At 36.7% G+C, this 14,654-nt stretch overlaps 1 protein-coding gene across 3 annotated transcripts in view; it reads right to left on the bottom strand.

Annotated features, from left to right (window-relative positions):
• Positions 1-14,654, bottom strand: part of RTKN2 (rhotekin 2) — a 112,397-nt gene that overhangs the window by 64,714 nt on the left and 33,029 nt on the right. For all 3 annotated transcript variants that reach the window (XM_010857411.1, XM_010857413.1, XM_010857412.1), the window contains exons 4-5: positions 2,198-2,251; positions 844-961 (exon numbers count right to left, since the gene is read on the bottom strand). In XM_010857411.1, coding sequence (XP_010855713.1) covers positions 844-961; positions 2,198-2,251 — 172 coding nt within the window. The remainder of the gene's footprint in view (positions 1-843; positions 962-2,197; positions 2,252-14,654) is intronic.

Raw genomic sequence — 14,654 nt, 5'->3', positions numbered from 1 at the left:
TTGTACAATTACTTAGGGAACAGTGAACCAAAGCCCCAAAACATGGTTGTAATAGTTCTTTTTTTAATGCTACATGCGTGGCAAAACTAGTACTTTCAATCTCAACTGTATATAGTTCCATAACTAAAGATTGGAAAAATCATATATATGGATTTCATTTTAATTGATAAGTAGTTAGTAGTATTTCAATATGAAGATACTGTCTTTGAAACCCTGTAAGAAATATAAATCGCATGCTGATTTAGGCCAATAGAAAAAAATGCCAGGAAAAACTTATATTAGTTAAAAATTATTTCTATGGCTACCATAAGAGTTCTTTCTGGTTCTATATTATGACCACAATAAAATAAGCTTGTAAAAGAGCAGGGCAATAAAAATGGCCCTGAGGATCACCCAATTTTTTATTGTTTTGGAGTACATGAAAGAAGTGCACCATAAGAAAAAGAATATCTTGAAATTTTACTAAAGTGCTTTTTCTACAGTACATATTTCAGAACTATCTAATAAAGTTGTTACACTATTTTAGTATTTCTGTAAGTAAACCTCCTATATGAGATGTAATAAGAATCTGTTTTATGCTCAAACTCATTCTATATAAAATCATGTTATAATGATATGCCACTGTATTCATAGTTTTACTACTAATATTATATGATTTCCACTTTATTTTACATTGGAAAAATTTCAAATCCAGAAATGGCTTATAAATAATGCAATGTTCAAAATCAATTTGAACAGTTAAAGATTTTAATGCTTCAAAAATAAGTCAATAACTTTGCCTTCCTCTGAAAAAGGTAGAATTTTAGGTTCTTTTCCTTCAAATAAGATTAAAAAAATACTTACAATATGGTCACATTTTCAAAACATATATCTGTGATTGTTTTATCCACAATCACCATCTCAGTATCAAAAACTTCAGCTCCCAGTTTGAATAAACAAAAAATGGCATAGTGCTGTGATCCTAGAGAAGAAAAACAACATTAAAACGATGACTCATGTGATGAGTCATGCCTATATTATGTTAAAATCTACTTGAAAAAATAGCCTAAATATTTGTTAATAGATTCTTATTTTCATACATTGTACACTGTAATCCTTTAACTTTTTATTGAGACTGTTTTGTCAGTATATATTAATTGCTTGCCCAACTCAAATACAACTAAACTACGGAGTATCAAAAAATAAAGTTAAAAATATAGGCCTCTCAGCAGTCTAAAGTAACCACCAAACTCATAAATTTTATTCCTAGGAAACTCCTTAAGCTTTAATTAATAGCAAATTTAGCACTACATATATACTATTACCCCTGTCATTTTGGCTTCCAAATATACTTAATAAAAATAAGTTTTCTATTTTAAAAGGTTAGGAGCAGACACATTAACAACAAAACATTTTCCACCAAATAGAGAGGGGGGAAACTACAAAAACAATAAAAAGTAGAGATGTGAACACAAAAACCATAGCTGCTGGACTTTCTAATTTAATATATATATTTTTAAAGTATTAGGTGATTAAAAGACTAAATCCTCATTACTGAGAAAATGGAGCTCTTCAGATAAACTTAATTCTCTATAGTAATCAGAAAGATACACTTAATTCCCACATGTATTCCTTTATAAACTAATATATTTCTTAAATGAATAACAAATATACTAACCTGATTTTGTATTTTTCATATAAAACTAATTATGCTCAATATGATTCAGGCTTAAAGTATGAGGAACAAAGCTATCATAATAGACAAGAAAGATAAAGGATTGTCATAACTTTTCTGCATTGCCTGTAACAGCTACAAATCATTTGAGGTTAATTTCCATGACCCAAGCCATGCATGGATTTGTTAAGACTATATAAAGCTATATAACGCTGAAGGGGAAGAAAAATTAGATCAAGCTAAAAATCTTTTTTTCTTATATCCCATTAAATAATCTGAAGGAAGAGAACAAGGCAAAAAAAATCTCCAATATTTCTGGTCAAACAATGTGGCCTTTACTACTTCACTCAAACATCTCCTTTTGTTTCACAATTTCCTTCTCTATTACCTGTTGGCATCCTCGCACAGGTTCCTATCAGTAAGATTGTGCTTATTCCGTCAAATGACATTTATTTCAGGGTGGGTGCAGCTTTTTCTCCCAATTATCTCAAATTTACTACATACTAAAGAAAATACGTCAGTTACAATCAAAATCATACATACGTTCTTTATTGCTGAAGTGATCAGAGTCTTTCCACATTAGTGGTATACGAATATCTATAATGGAGGGGAAAAAGAAATGACAAGGAATAATTTTGGTAAATTTCATGTCTTAGCATAACGTAAACCTCTGTATTCCATAATGGATTCTGACCATCAAAACCAATATTTATTTATTATTAAATATACTAACATAGTAATATTTTCTCTTAAACATAGCTTAGACTAGGAATATAAAATCTTACACTTAAACCTCACCAAGTATTACTCAAGAAATTAATTTATTAAGTAGCACCTATAATAAGCTTTTGTTATAAAATTTTTGTGATTTACGCTTTTGAAACAGGCAAAATTTGGGTAACCTAGTGTTAAATTTATATTTTGGGTAAGCAGTAGCAGCAAACGTAGTTAAATAAATTTCAAAATCATAGAACAGAAGAGGTAGAAATGACTTTAGAACGAACTTTTATCCACTATGTAAACTTTAAAGATGAAAAAAATTAAGTGACTTATATAAGATTACTGGTTTCTGGAAGAGACCCAACTCTTGACAAACAAATCCAAGATCTTTCCATTAGGAAGATTTAACTTGTCTACAAAAGAATTTGCAGATCTTTATATATTCATGCTACAAACTGTAGCATTTTCCTTAAGAAATAAAACTAAAAAGAGGAATGTATTACTTCTTTCAGGCCAACAAAGGGCCTATATTCTAAAAGTGATCTAAACATACTTCTCTCATTCACATATTCTTCAAATTCTAAGTTTAATAAATAATAAATTTATTCCAGAAATTAATCTAGAGCTTTCAAACAGCCAACATTTGTTCTTCCTAGTTTCCTCCATTCTTCCTTTTACTTTTAATACTAAGTTAACCTTATGGAGTAACAACTTTCCTTTGACATTCTTATGCTATCTGCATATTTTCAAAGTTTGAGAATTAAGATTTTACCAAATAGATTAAGATGAGCAATTATAGCATAACACAGCACAGTAGAGATCTCAATGGTAAAGTGTAGTTTTAATTTTGTACTCAGAGTACAAATTTCCAAATTTTGTGGAAATTTTCTGTTTAAAACATTTCCCTATTACACTTTGGAAGTTTATGTGCCAATTTTTTCATACCTATTAATTAAGCCACTTTCAAATAATTAAATTCTTTATGAACATAAGCTATTTGGCTATCTTTATGCTGTGCTTCACTTTTAGATTCCATGATCTTTTGTCTACAATTTTGTTTAGAATTCTTTCTAAGGTTCTTAGTTCCTATTTTCAATTTCCTTTCTAGAAAAGCTTTATATTACTCTGTTCTTATGCTTCCTAACTAGGTAGACACGTATGAGTGCTCTTCCCACTGCTCGTTTAGCACTAATTTTTATCAAAAAGTGAGAAAAATAAAACATTATTCTATTGAGTTCTTCTTGTGTCAAACCAAATATTTTACACATATCTCATCCAACAATAATTTTGAAAATATATCTACTAATTTATGATTGTGTTTTCACTGTCATTTATCTCAAACTATTTTCTTATTTCCTCTTTGATTTCATCATCAACCCATTAGTCTTTTAGTATCATGTTGTCTAGTCTCCATCTAATTGCTTTTTCTTGTTTCTTTGTGTGGTTTACTTCCAGTTTCATGCCATTGTGTACAGAAAAGATGCTTGAAAAAATTTCCATCCTCTTAAATTTGTTGAGGCTTGCTTTGTATCCAAGTATGTGGGTCTATCCTAGAGAATGCTGCATGTGCACTTGGAAAGAATATATATTCTGGATTTTTTGAATATAATATCCTCAAAATATCAACTAAGTTTAACTGTGAAAAGACAACCATACAAAGTCTATAGGATGCAGCAATACAGATCTTCCTCAAAAAAACAAAGATCTCAAATGAACAACCTCATCTACCAACTCAAAGTATTAGAAAAAGAAGAGCAAACAAAACCTAATGTCAGCAGAAGGAAGAAAACAATAAATATCAAAGAGGAAATATATTAAATAGATATTTTAAAACTATAGGGGAAAAAATCAATAAAACCAAGAGCTGTTTTTTTGAAAGGGTAAACAAAATCAACAAACCTCTGGTCAGGCTCACTAAGAAAGAGGATCCAAATTAAAAAAAAAAAAAAAAAGAAATGAAAGAGGAGAAATAACAGATACTGCAGAAATACAGAAACCCATAAGAGAACACTATGCACAATTATATGCCAACAGATTGGACAACCTGCAAGAAATAGACGACTTCCAAAAACAGTCCACCAAAATGGAATCATGAAGAAACATAATTTGAAGAGATCAATCACTAGAAGTGACATTTGTTGTTGTTGCTGTCAGTTGTTAAACTGTGTCCTACTCTCTGCAATCCCATGGACTGCAGCTCGCCAGGCTCCTCTGTTATCACTATCTCCCAGAGTTTGCTCAAATTTGTGTTCACTGAGTCAGTGACACTATGTAACCATCTCATCTTCTGCCACCCTCTTCTCCTTTTGCTGTCAATCTTTCCCAGAAGTCAAAAGAATCTGTAAAAAACAAAATAAAAACTCCCCACAAAAAAATCCAGGACTGGATGGTTTCACTGGGGAATTCTACCAAACATAAAAAGAACTTACACTGATCCTTCTCAAACTCAACCAAAAGACTGAAGAGGAGGGAACACTTCCAAAGTCATTCTATGAAGCCACCATCACCCTTATATCAAAATCAGACAAAGACACTAACAAAAGAGAAAGTTACAGGCCAATAACTTTGATAAATATAGATCCAAAAATTCTCAACAAAATGGCTCTGATGGTAAAGAGTCTGCCTACAATACGGAGACCCAGATTCAACCCTTGGGTTGAGAAGATCCCTTGCAGAAGGGAATGGCCGCCCACTCCAATATTCTTGCTTAGAGAATCGCATGGAAAAACAGTCAGACACAACTGAGTGACTAAGCACAGAGCACATCCTTGATAAACACAGATTCAAAATCTATCAACAAAATACTAACAAACCAAATCAAACAACACATAAAAAAGATCATACACCACAATCAAGTTGGATTTATCCCAGGGTCACAACGATGGTTCAACATATGCAAATCAATCAATGTGATACACCATATCAACCAAAGGACAAAAACACATGATCATCTATCTCAATGGATGCAGAAAAAACACCTGATAAAATTCAACATCCATTTATGATTAAAAAAAACACAACTCTTACCACAGTAGCGGGAACATATCTCAACATAGTAAAACCTATTTATGACAAATCTATAGCCAACATAATATTCAACAATAAAAAGTTGAAAGCCTTCCCACTAAATTCTAGAACAAGACAATGCAACCCACTTCCACCACTTAGTTTTTTTTTTTTTTGGCTGCACCTCATGGCTTGTGGGATCTTAGTTCCCCAACCAGGGATTAAACCCAAGTCCATGGCAGTGAAAGCACTGAGACTTAACCACGGGACTGCCAGGAAATTCCGTCACCACTTCTATTCAACATAGCATTGGAAGTCCTAGCCACAGCAATCAGACAACAACAACGAAAAGAAATACGAGATATCCAAATTGGAAGGAAAAGGGGTAAAATTATCATTATATGCAGAAGACAGGATACTACAGAGAACCTTAAAAGACTCCACCCAAAAACATTAGAACTAACAAATTCATCAAGGTAGCAGGATACAAAATTAACATAAAGAAATCTGTTGCATTTCTCTACAATTAACAATGAAATATCAGAAAGGGAAAGTTTTAAAAAGGTGCTTTTAAAATCACATCAAAAAAATAAAAATATTTAGAAATAAACCTGATCAAGGAGGTAATTTATATGCTGAGAATTATAAAAATACTGATAAAGGAAATTAAAGATGACTTAAAGAAGTGACCTGGAGAAGGAAACGGCAACCCACTCCAGTATTCATGCCTGGAAAATCCCATGGACCGAGGAGGCTGGTGGGCTACAATCCATGGGGTCGCAAAGAGTTGGACACGACTGAGCGACTTCTGTGTGTGTGTGTGTTAAAGAAGTGAAAAGGTATACTATGCTCTTGAATTATAATTTACAGTGTTAAAATGGCCTTACTATCCAAAGCAATCTACATATTTAATGCAAGCCCTGTCAAATTACCCATCATTTTACACAAAACTAGAAAAACCCTAAAATTTATATAGGACCATAAAAGACCCAGAATTGCCAAAGCAATCCTGAGGAAAAAGAACAAAGCTGGAGGCATAAACCTTCCAGATTCAGATGAGACCTCAAAGTTACAGTCAAAAACAGTATGGCATCGGGACAAAAACAGACATATGGATCAGTGTAACAGAAAAGAGTCCAAAAATAAACCCACACACCTATGGCCAATTAATTTTCAACAAAGGACGTAAGAATATGCAATAGAGAAAAGTCTCTTCAACAACTGATGGTGGGAAAATGGACAGCTACCTGTAAATCAACGAAACTCGAATACTCCCTTCACAACATATACAAAAATAAACTAGAAATGGCTTAAAGACTTAAACATAAAACAGGACACAATAAAACTCCTAGAAAAGAACACAGGCAAAACATTCTCCGACATTTATTATACCAATGTTATCTTAGGTCTCCCAAGGCAGTAGAAATAAAAGCAAAAAATAAACAAATGGGACCTAATCAAACTTTAAGCTTTTGCACAGCAAAGGAAATTGTAAAAAAGAAAAGAAAAGGCAACCTACAGACTGGGAGAAAATATTTGTAAATGATATGACCAACAAGAGTTTAATTTCCAAACTACACAAACAGCTCATACAACTCAGTAACAAAAAAGCTAAACAACTCAATCAGAAAATGGGTAGAAAGTCTAAATAGACATTTCTCCAAAGGAGACATACAGATGACCAAGAGGTGCATCAAAAGATGCTCAACATCACTTTTTATTAGAGAAATCTATGTCAGAACTTAAATATTATCTGACCAGTGAAGTACTATCTCACACTGGACAGGATGGCCATCATTAAAACGTCTACAAATAATAAGCGCCGGAGGCAGTGTGGGGTAAAGGGAACCCTCCTCACTGCTGGTGGGAATATAAATTGCTGCAGCCACTATGGAAAACAGTATGGGAGGTTCCACAAAAAACTAAAAATAGAGTTGCTATGTGATCCAGCAATTCCACTCCTGGGCATACATTCAGACAAAATTATAATTCAAAAAAAAAAATACACACACAACAATGTTCATAGCACTATTTACAATAGTCAAGACACAGAAGTAACTTAAACATCACCAACAGATAAATGGGTAAAAAAGATGTGGTGTGTGTATATGTATATATATTTTTACATGTATATACACACATACATAATGAAATACTGCTGCTGCTGCTGCTAAGTCGCTTCAGTTGTGTCCGACTCTGTGCGACCCCATAGACGGAAGCCCACCAGGCTCCCCTGTCCCTGGGATTCTCCAGGCAAGAACATGGAGTGGGTTGCCATTTCCTTCTCCAATGAAATACTACTCAGCCATAAAAAGGAAATAATATAATGCCATCTTCAGAAACATGAATATATCCGGACATTACCGTAAGTGAGGTAAGTGAAAAAGGGAAACACAAATACTATATAGTATTACTTACACGTGGGATCTAAAATGACACAGATGAACTTATTTACAAAACAGAAACAGAGTCACAGACATAGAAAACAAACTTGCGGTTACCACAGGGGAAATGGGGCGGGAAAGGGATAAATTAGGAGTTTGGGATCAGCAGATCCCATTATAATATAGACTATATATATATAAAATAGACAAACAAGGTCCTACTACAGAGCCCAGGGAACTATATTCATACCTTATATGGAGCAGAATATGAAAAAGAATATATAGAGGGATTGAACCCAGGTCTCCTGCATTGCAGGCTGATTCCTACCATCTGAGCCACCAGGGAAACCATGGTTGTTCAGCCAGCCAGTCGTGTCAGATGCTTTGCTACCCCATGGACTGTAGCACGCCAGGCCTCCCTGTCCCTCACCATCTCCCAGAGTTTGCCCAGGTTCATGTTCATTCTATCAGTGATATTGTCCAGCCATCTCATCTTCTGATGCCCTCTTCTCCTTCTGCCCTTGATCCTTGCCAGCATCAGGGACTTTTCCAGTGAGTCATCTGTGCGCATCAGATGACCAAAATACTGGTGCTTCAGCTTCAGCATCAGTCCTTCCAATGAATATTCAGGGATGATCTCCCTTAAGATTGGCTGGTTTGATCTCCTTGCTCTCCAAGGGATTTTCAGGAGCCTTCTCCAGCACCACAGTTCGAAGGCATCAACTTTTTGGCATTCTGCATTCTTTACGGTCCAGCTCTCACAACTGTATGTGACCACTGGGAAGACCATAGCCTTGACTATACAGACCTTTGTCAGCCGAGTAATGTCTCTCCTTTTCAACATACTGTCTAGGTTTGTCATAGCTTTCCTGCCAAGCAATCATCTTCTGACTTCATGGCTGCAGCCACCGTCTGCAGTGATTTTGGAGCCCCAAAAGAGGAAATCTGTCACTACTTCCACCTTTTTCCCTTCTATGTGCTGTGCAATAATGGGACCAGATGCCATGATCTTAGTTTTTAACATTTAGTCTTATGTTTAGTCTTAGCCAGTGAAAGCTGGCTCTTTCACTCTTCTTCACCCTCATTTTCAAGAGACTCTTTAGCTCCTCTTTGCTTTCTGCCATTAGAGTGGTACCATCTGCATATCTGAGGTTGTTGATGTTTCTCCCACTTATCTTGATTCCAGCTTATAACTCGTCCAGCCCAGCATTTCTCATGATGTGCTCAGTGTATAGATTAAACAAACAAGGTGACAGCAGACAGCCCTGAAGTACTCCTTTCTCAACCCTGAACTAATCAGTTGTTCCACACAGGGTTCTAACTATTGCCTCTTGACCTGCATACAGGCTTCTCAGGAGACAGGTAAGATAGTCTGGTATTCCCATCTCTCTAAGAGCTTTCCACAGTTTGTCATGATCCACACAGTCAAAGGCTTTAGTGTAGCTGATGAAACACATAGATGTTTTTCTGAAATCCCCTTGCTTTCTCTATAATTCAGCAAATGTTGGCAATTTGATCTCTTCCTTTTCTAAACCCAGCTTGGACATCTGGAAGTTCTTGGTTCACATAATGCTGAAGCCTAGCATGCAAGATTTTAAGTATGACCTTACTGGCATGGGAGATGAGTACAACTGTCCAATGGTCAGCACATTCTCTGGTACTACCCTTCTTAGGAACTGGGATGAGGACTGACCTTTTCCAGTACTGTGGCCACTGCTGGGTCTTCCAGATTTGCTGACATAATGAATACAAAACCTTGATGGCATCCTCCTTTGGGGATTTGAATAGTTCTGCTAGACTTTCATCACATTCACTAGCTTTATTAACAGCAGCGCTTCTTAAGGCCCATTTGTCACACTCCACAATGTCTGGCTTTGGGTGACTACCATCATAATCCAGTTCATTAAGATCTGTTTTATACAACTCTTCCATTTACACACACACACACACACACACACACACACACGCAGAGCTAACACTCCTTCAGTTACAAGAACAACAAACTATAGGGAGACTGAAGTCTTTGGAAGCTCTTATACGGCAGCTAAAACTGGAAAACTGTGTATCTGAAGAAAATGTCAAGATTATAGAAAACCATTTCACAACAAAAGTTACTATGATACGGACTAAAGAGGTTTTAAAGTTTGTAACTTTTATGCAAGGTTTGTTTGCCAAATTAAATTATATGTAAAGTAAACCTTTTCCTGGGTAAAGTTCTTAACCTTAATGAAGCTAAGCAAGTGCTCTAATGTTATGAACTGCATCCTGTTCTCATTATGCTCATTTTTGAGAAAAACTAGAGAGTTGCTGGGCAGAAGACATTTCATTCCTTGTTAATTTTCCAAATTTAAAGGAAAAATGTAGTGAATAAATAATATGATTAAGTTTTAAAGTGAGAGAACACAGATATGGTAAATAAGAGCCCAGCACAAGAGTCAGGCTCAGGCATCAGTCCTGGTTCTACACTGAGAAGTGGCTTGGACAAGTTAGTTACAAGACTGAGTCTCAGTCTCTAATTTGTAAAAGGAGGGCATTTGACTAGATCTCTAACACAGTCTGTTTCTTTATAGTTCCTTCTCTTTCCATATGATAATCTTATACTTACACAAAACCACATGCTGGCTAGAATTTTATATTATTAACTGTTGGATTCTTCTCAATATTTACTAAATTCCATGTTACATGACCTTTTATATTGTACAGGAAAATACTCCTGTTATCATTTTATTCCAGTAGAACTAAAAATAAGGAATCAACCATTAGCCCAGTCCTTAGGAGAGGTACTTTAAACTTCAAAGAATATGTATCTTATATGTGGCTGACCATCATTAGTTCAGTTCAGTTTCTCAGTCGTGTCTGACTTTTTGCGACCCCATGAACCGCAGCACACCAGGCCTCCCTGTCCATCAACTCCTGGAGTTCACCCAAACTCATGTCCATCGAGTTGGTGAGGCCATCTAACCATCCCATTCTCCTCCTGCCTTCAATCTTTCCCAACATCAGGGTCTTTTCAAATGAGTCAGCTCTTCATATGAGGTAGCCAAAGTACTGGAGTTTCAGCTTCAACATCAATCCTTCCAATGAACACCCAGGACTGATCTTCTTTAGGATGGACTGGTTGGATCTCCTTGCAGTCCAAGGGACTCTCAAGAATCTTCTCCAACTCCCCAGTTCAAAAGCATCAATTTGCTGGTGCTCAGCTCTCTTTATAGTCCAACTCTCACATCCATACATGACCACTGGAAAAACCATAGCCTTTGTTGACAAAGTAATGTCTCTGGTTTTTAATATGCTATCTGCTGCTGCTGCTAAGTCGCTTCAGTAGTGTCCGACTCTGTGCAACCCCATAGACGGCAGCCCACCAGGCTCCCCCGTCCCTGGGACAATCCAGGCAAGAACACTGGAGTGTGTTGCCATTTCCTTGTCCAATGCATGAAAGTGAAAAGTGAAAATGAAGTCGCTCAGTCGTGTCCGACTTTTTGCGACCCCATGGAATATGCTGTCTAGGTTGGTGATAACTTTCCTTCCAAGGAGTAAGCGTCTTTTAATTTCATGGCTGCAGTCACCATCTGCAGTGATTTTGGAGCCCCGAAAAATAAAGTCTGACACTGTTTCCACTGTTTCCCCATCTATTTGCCATGAAGTGATGGGACCAGATGCCATGATCTTCGTTTTCTGAATGTTGAGCTTTAAGCCAACTTTTTCACTCTGCTCTTTCACTTTCATCAAGAGGCTCTTTAGTTCTTTTTCACTTTTTGCCATAAGGGTGGTGTCATCTGCATATCTGAGGTTATTGATATTTCTCCCGGCAATCTTGATTCCAGCTTGTACTTCCTCCAGCCCAGCATTTCTCATGATGTACTCTGCATGTAAGTTAAATAAGCAGAGTGACAATATACAGCCTTGACGTACTCCTTTTCCTATTTGGAACCAGTCTGTTGTTCCATGTCCAGTTCTAACTGTTGTCTGACTGTTTGCGACCCCATGAACTGCAGCACGCCAGGCCTGTCCATCACCCTGTCCATCACCAACTCCTGGAGTTCACCCAAACTCATGTCCATCGAATCGGTGATGCCATCTAACCATCTCATCCTCTGTCGTCCCATTCTCCTCCTGCCTTCAACTTTTCCCAGCATAAGGGTCTTTTCCAATGAATCAGCTCTTTGCATCAGGTGGCCAAAGTACTGGAGTTTCAGCTTCAGCGTCAGTCCTTCCAATCAATATTCAGGACTGATTTCCTTTAGGATTAACTGGTTTGATCTTCCTGCAGTCCAAGGGATTCTCAAGAGTCTTCTCCAGCGCCACCATTTAAAAGCATTAATTCTTCAGCACTCAGCTTTCTTTATAGTCCAACACTCACATCCATACATGACTTCTGGAAAAACAATAGCTTTGACTAGACAGACCTTTGTTGGCAAAGTAATGTCTCTGCTTTTTAATATGCTGTCTAGGTTTGTCAAAGTTTTTTTTCCAAGGAACAAGCGTCTTTTAATTTCATGGCTGCAGTCACCATCTACAGTGATTCACCATGAGAAATATACCCTTCTGAAAACATATTGTTCTCACTTGCTAATTTCTTTAAGTAAATCTTAGAAATACTGTGTCACTTTCATTCTTAGTATTTTAGCTAGAATTTCTAAAACTCTGTTGTAAAATTGATATAATACACAATGCCATTTTGTTCTTGATTTTAATAGGATTGCCTTTATTGTTTTCTATGACTTCACTGATGTCCTGTCAAAGGGCTTGCTGCTTTCTTGACCATAGTTGATGACTCACTGCATTTCACAACTGTTCTTTTTCATGGCTGTTCTTTTTCTTCTAGGGTGTTATTAACTACTTACACCACCTTGGAAGAAACACTGGACCCTTGCTTCTCTTGCCATACAACCACAGCCATTTAGTCAGTGTGCCCTTTCCCATGCCTAGCTATGTCAGATCCTCAAGAAGAGAAGGTGGACATTTCTTATCTATTTCCCAGGTGGTCATGTACTGTTCAGATGGCAAAAAAACAAAAAAAAATGTATAAGTTAGTAATTATTTTTAAATTCAGTGTCAAAGAGGAGAATTCCTTCCACATTCTGCAAATGATTGACTCAATTTTAGTTTACAGTACTCTTATCTTCTTTTATAATGTCTTAATTGACACTTGATTGTTGAAACTGATAAGGATAGCTAAATTGATACTATTAGGTCCTAGAAGTTCTGTCATTTTCAAAAGTGAAATCCAAGTTACTTTTGTGAACTGATTTGCCTTTAGTCATTGAATTAGTAGTCTGCCTATTTACCATGTGCAAGTTTTTTATGTTTAACAGAAATAATCAGGATAAACCTCAATTATTCTTTTAACTTTCCTAAAGATCTGGCCTACAAGACCTTTTAGAACTAACGCCCAAAAAAGATGTCCTTTTCATTATAGGGGACTGGAATACTGGAGTAACACGCAAATTTGGCCTTGGAATACGCAATGAAGCAGGCCAAAGGTTAATAGAGTTTTGCCAAGAGAACACACTGGTCATAGCAAACACCCTCTTCCAACAACACAAGAGAAGACTCTACACATGGACATCACCAGATGGTCAACATCGATTGGTCTTCATCAATCAGACTGATTATATTCTTTGCAGCCAAAGATGGAGAAGCTCTATACAGTCAGCAAAAACAAGACCGGGAGCTGACTGTGGCTCACATCATGAACTCCTTATTGCCAAATTCAGACTTAAATTGAAGAAAGTAGAGAAAACCACTAGACCATTCAGGTATGACTTAAATCAAATCCCTTATGATTATACAGTGGAAGTGAGATATAGAGTTAAGGGACTAGATCTGATAGATAGAGTGCCTGATGAACTATGGACTGAGGTTCGTGACATTGTACAGGAGACAGGGATCAAGACCATCCCCATGGAAAAGAAATGCAAAAAAGCAAAATGGCTGTCTGGGGAGGCCTTAAAAATAGCTTTGAAAAGAAGAGAAGTGAAAAGCAAAGGAGAAAAGGAAAGATATAAACATCTGAATGCAGAGTTCCAAAGAATAGCAAGAAGAGATAAGAAAGCCTTCTTCAGCAATCAATGCAAAAAAATGGAGGAAAACAACAGAATGAGAAAGACTAGAGATTTCTCCAAGAAAATTACAGATACCAAGGGAACATTTCATGCAAAGATGAGGTCCATAAAGGACAGAAATGGTATGGACCTAACAGAAGCAGAAGATATTAAGAAGAGGTGGCAAGAATACACAGAAGAACTGTACAAAAAAGATCTTCACAACCCAGATAATATGATGGTATGACCACTCACCTAGAGCCAGACATCCTGGAATGTGAAGTCAAGTGGGCCTTAGAAGCATCACTACGAACAAAGCTAGTGGAGGTGATGGAATTCCAGTTGAGCTCTTTCAAATCCTGATAGATAATGCTGTGAAAGTGCTGCACTCAATATGCCAGCAAATTTGGAAAACTCAGCAGTGGCCACAGGACTGGAAAAGGTCAGTTTTCATTCCAATCCCAAAGAAAGGCAATGCCAAAGAATGCTCAAACTACCACACAATTGCACTCATCTCACACGCTAGTAAAGTAATGCTCAAAATTCTCCAAGCCAGGCTTCAGCAGTACATGAACCGTGAACTTCCAGATGTTCAAGATGGTATTAGAAAAGGCAGAGGAACCAGAGATCAAATTGCCAACATCTGCTGGATCATGGAAAAAGCAAGAGAGTTCCAGAAAAACATCTATTTCTGCTTTATTGACTATGCCAAAGCCTTTGACTGTGTGGATCACAACAAACTGTGGAAAATTCTGGAAGAGATGGGAATACCAGACCACCTGACCTGCCTCTTGAGAAACCTATATGCAGGTCAGGAAGCAACAGTTAGAACTGGACATGGAACAA

This window comes from Bison bison, unplaced genomic scaffold (assembly GCF_000754665.1).
Source record: "Bison bison bison isolate TAMUID 2011002044 unplaced genomic scaffold, Bison_UMD1.0 scf7180017864380, whole genome shotgun sequence".
Lineage (NCBI taxonomy): Eukaryota > Metazoa > Chordata > Mammalia > Artiodactyla > Bovidae > Bison > Bison bison.
The sequence above is the reverse complement of the archived record's forward strand: the minus strand, read 5'-3'. Positions and strand labels throughout refer to the sequence as shown.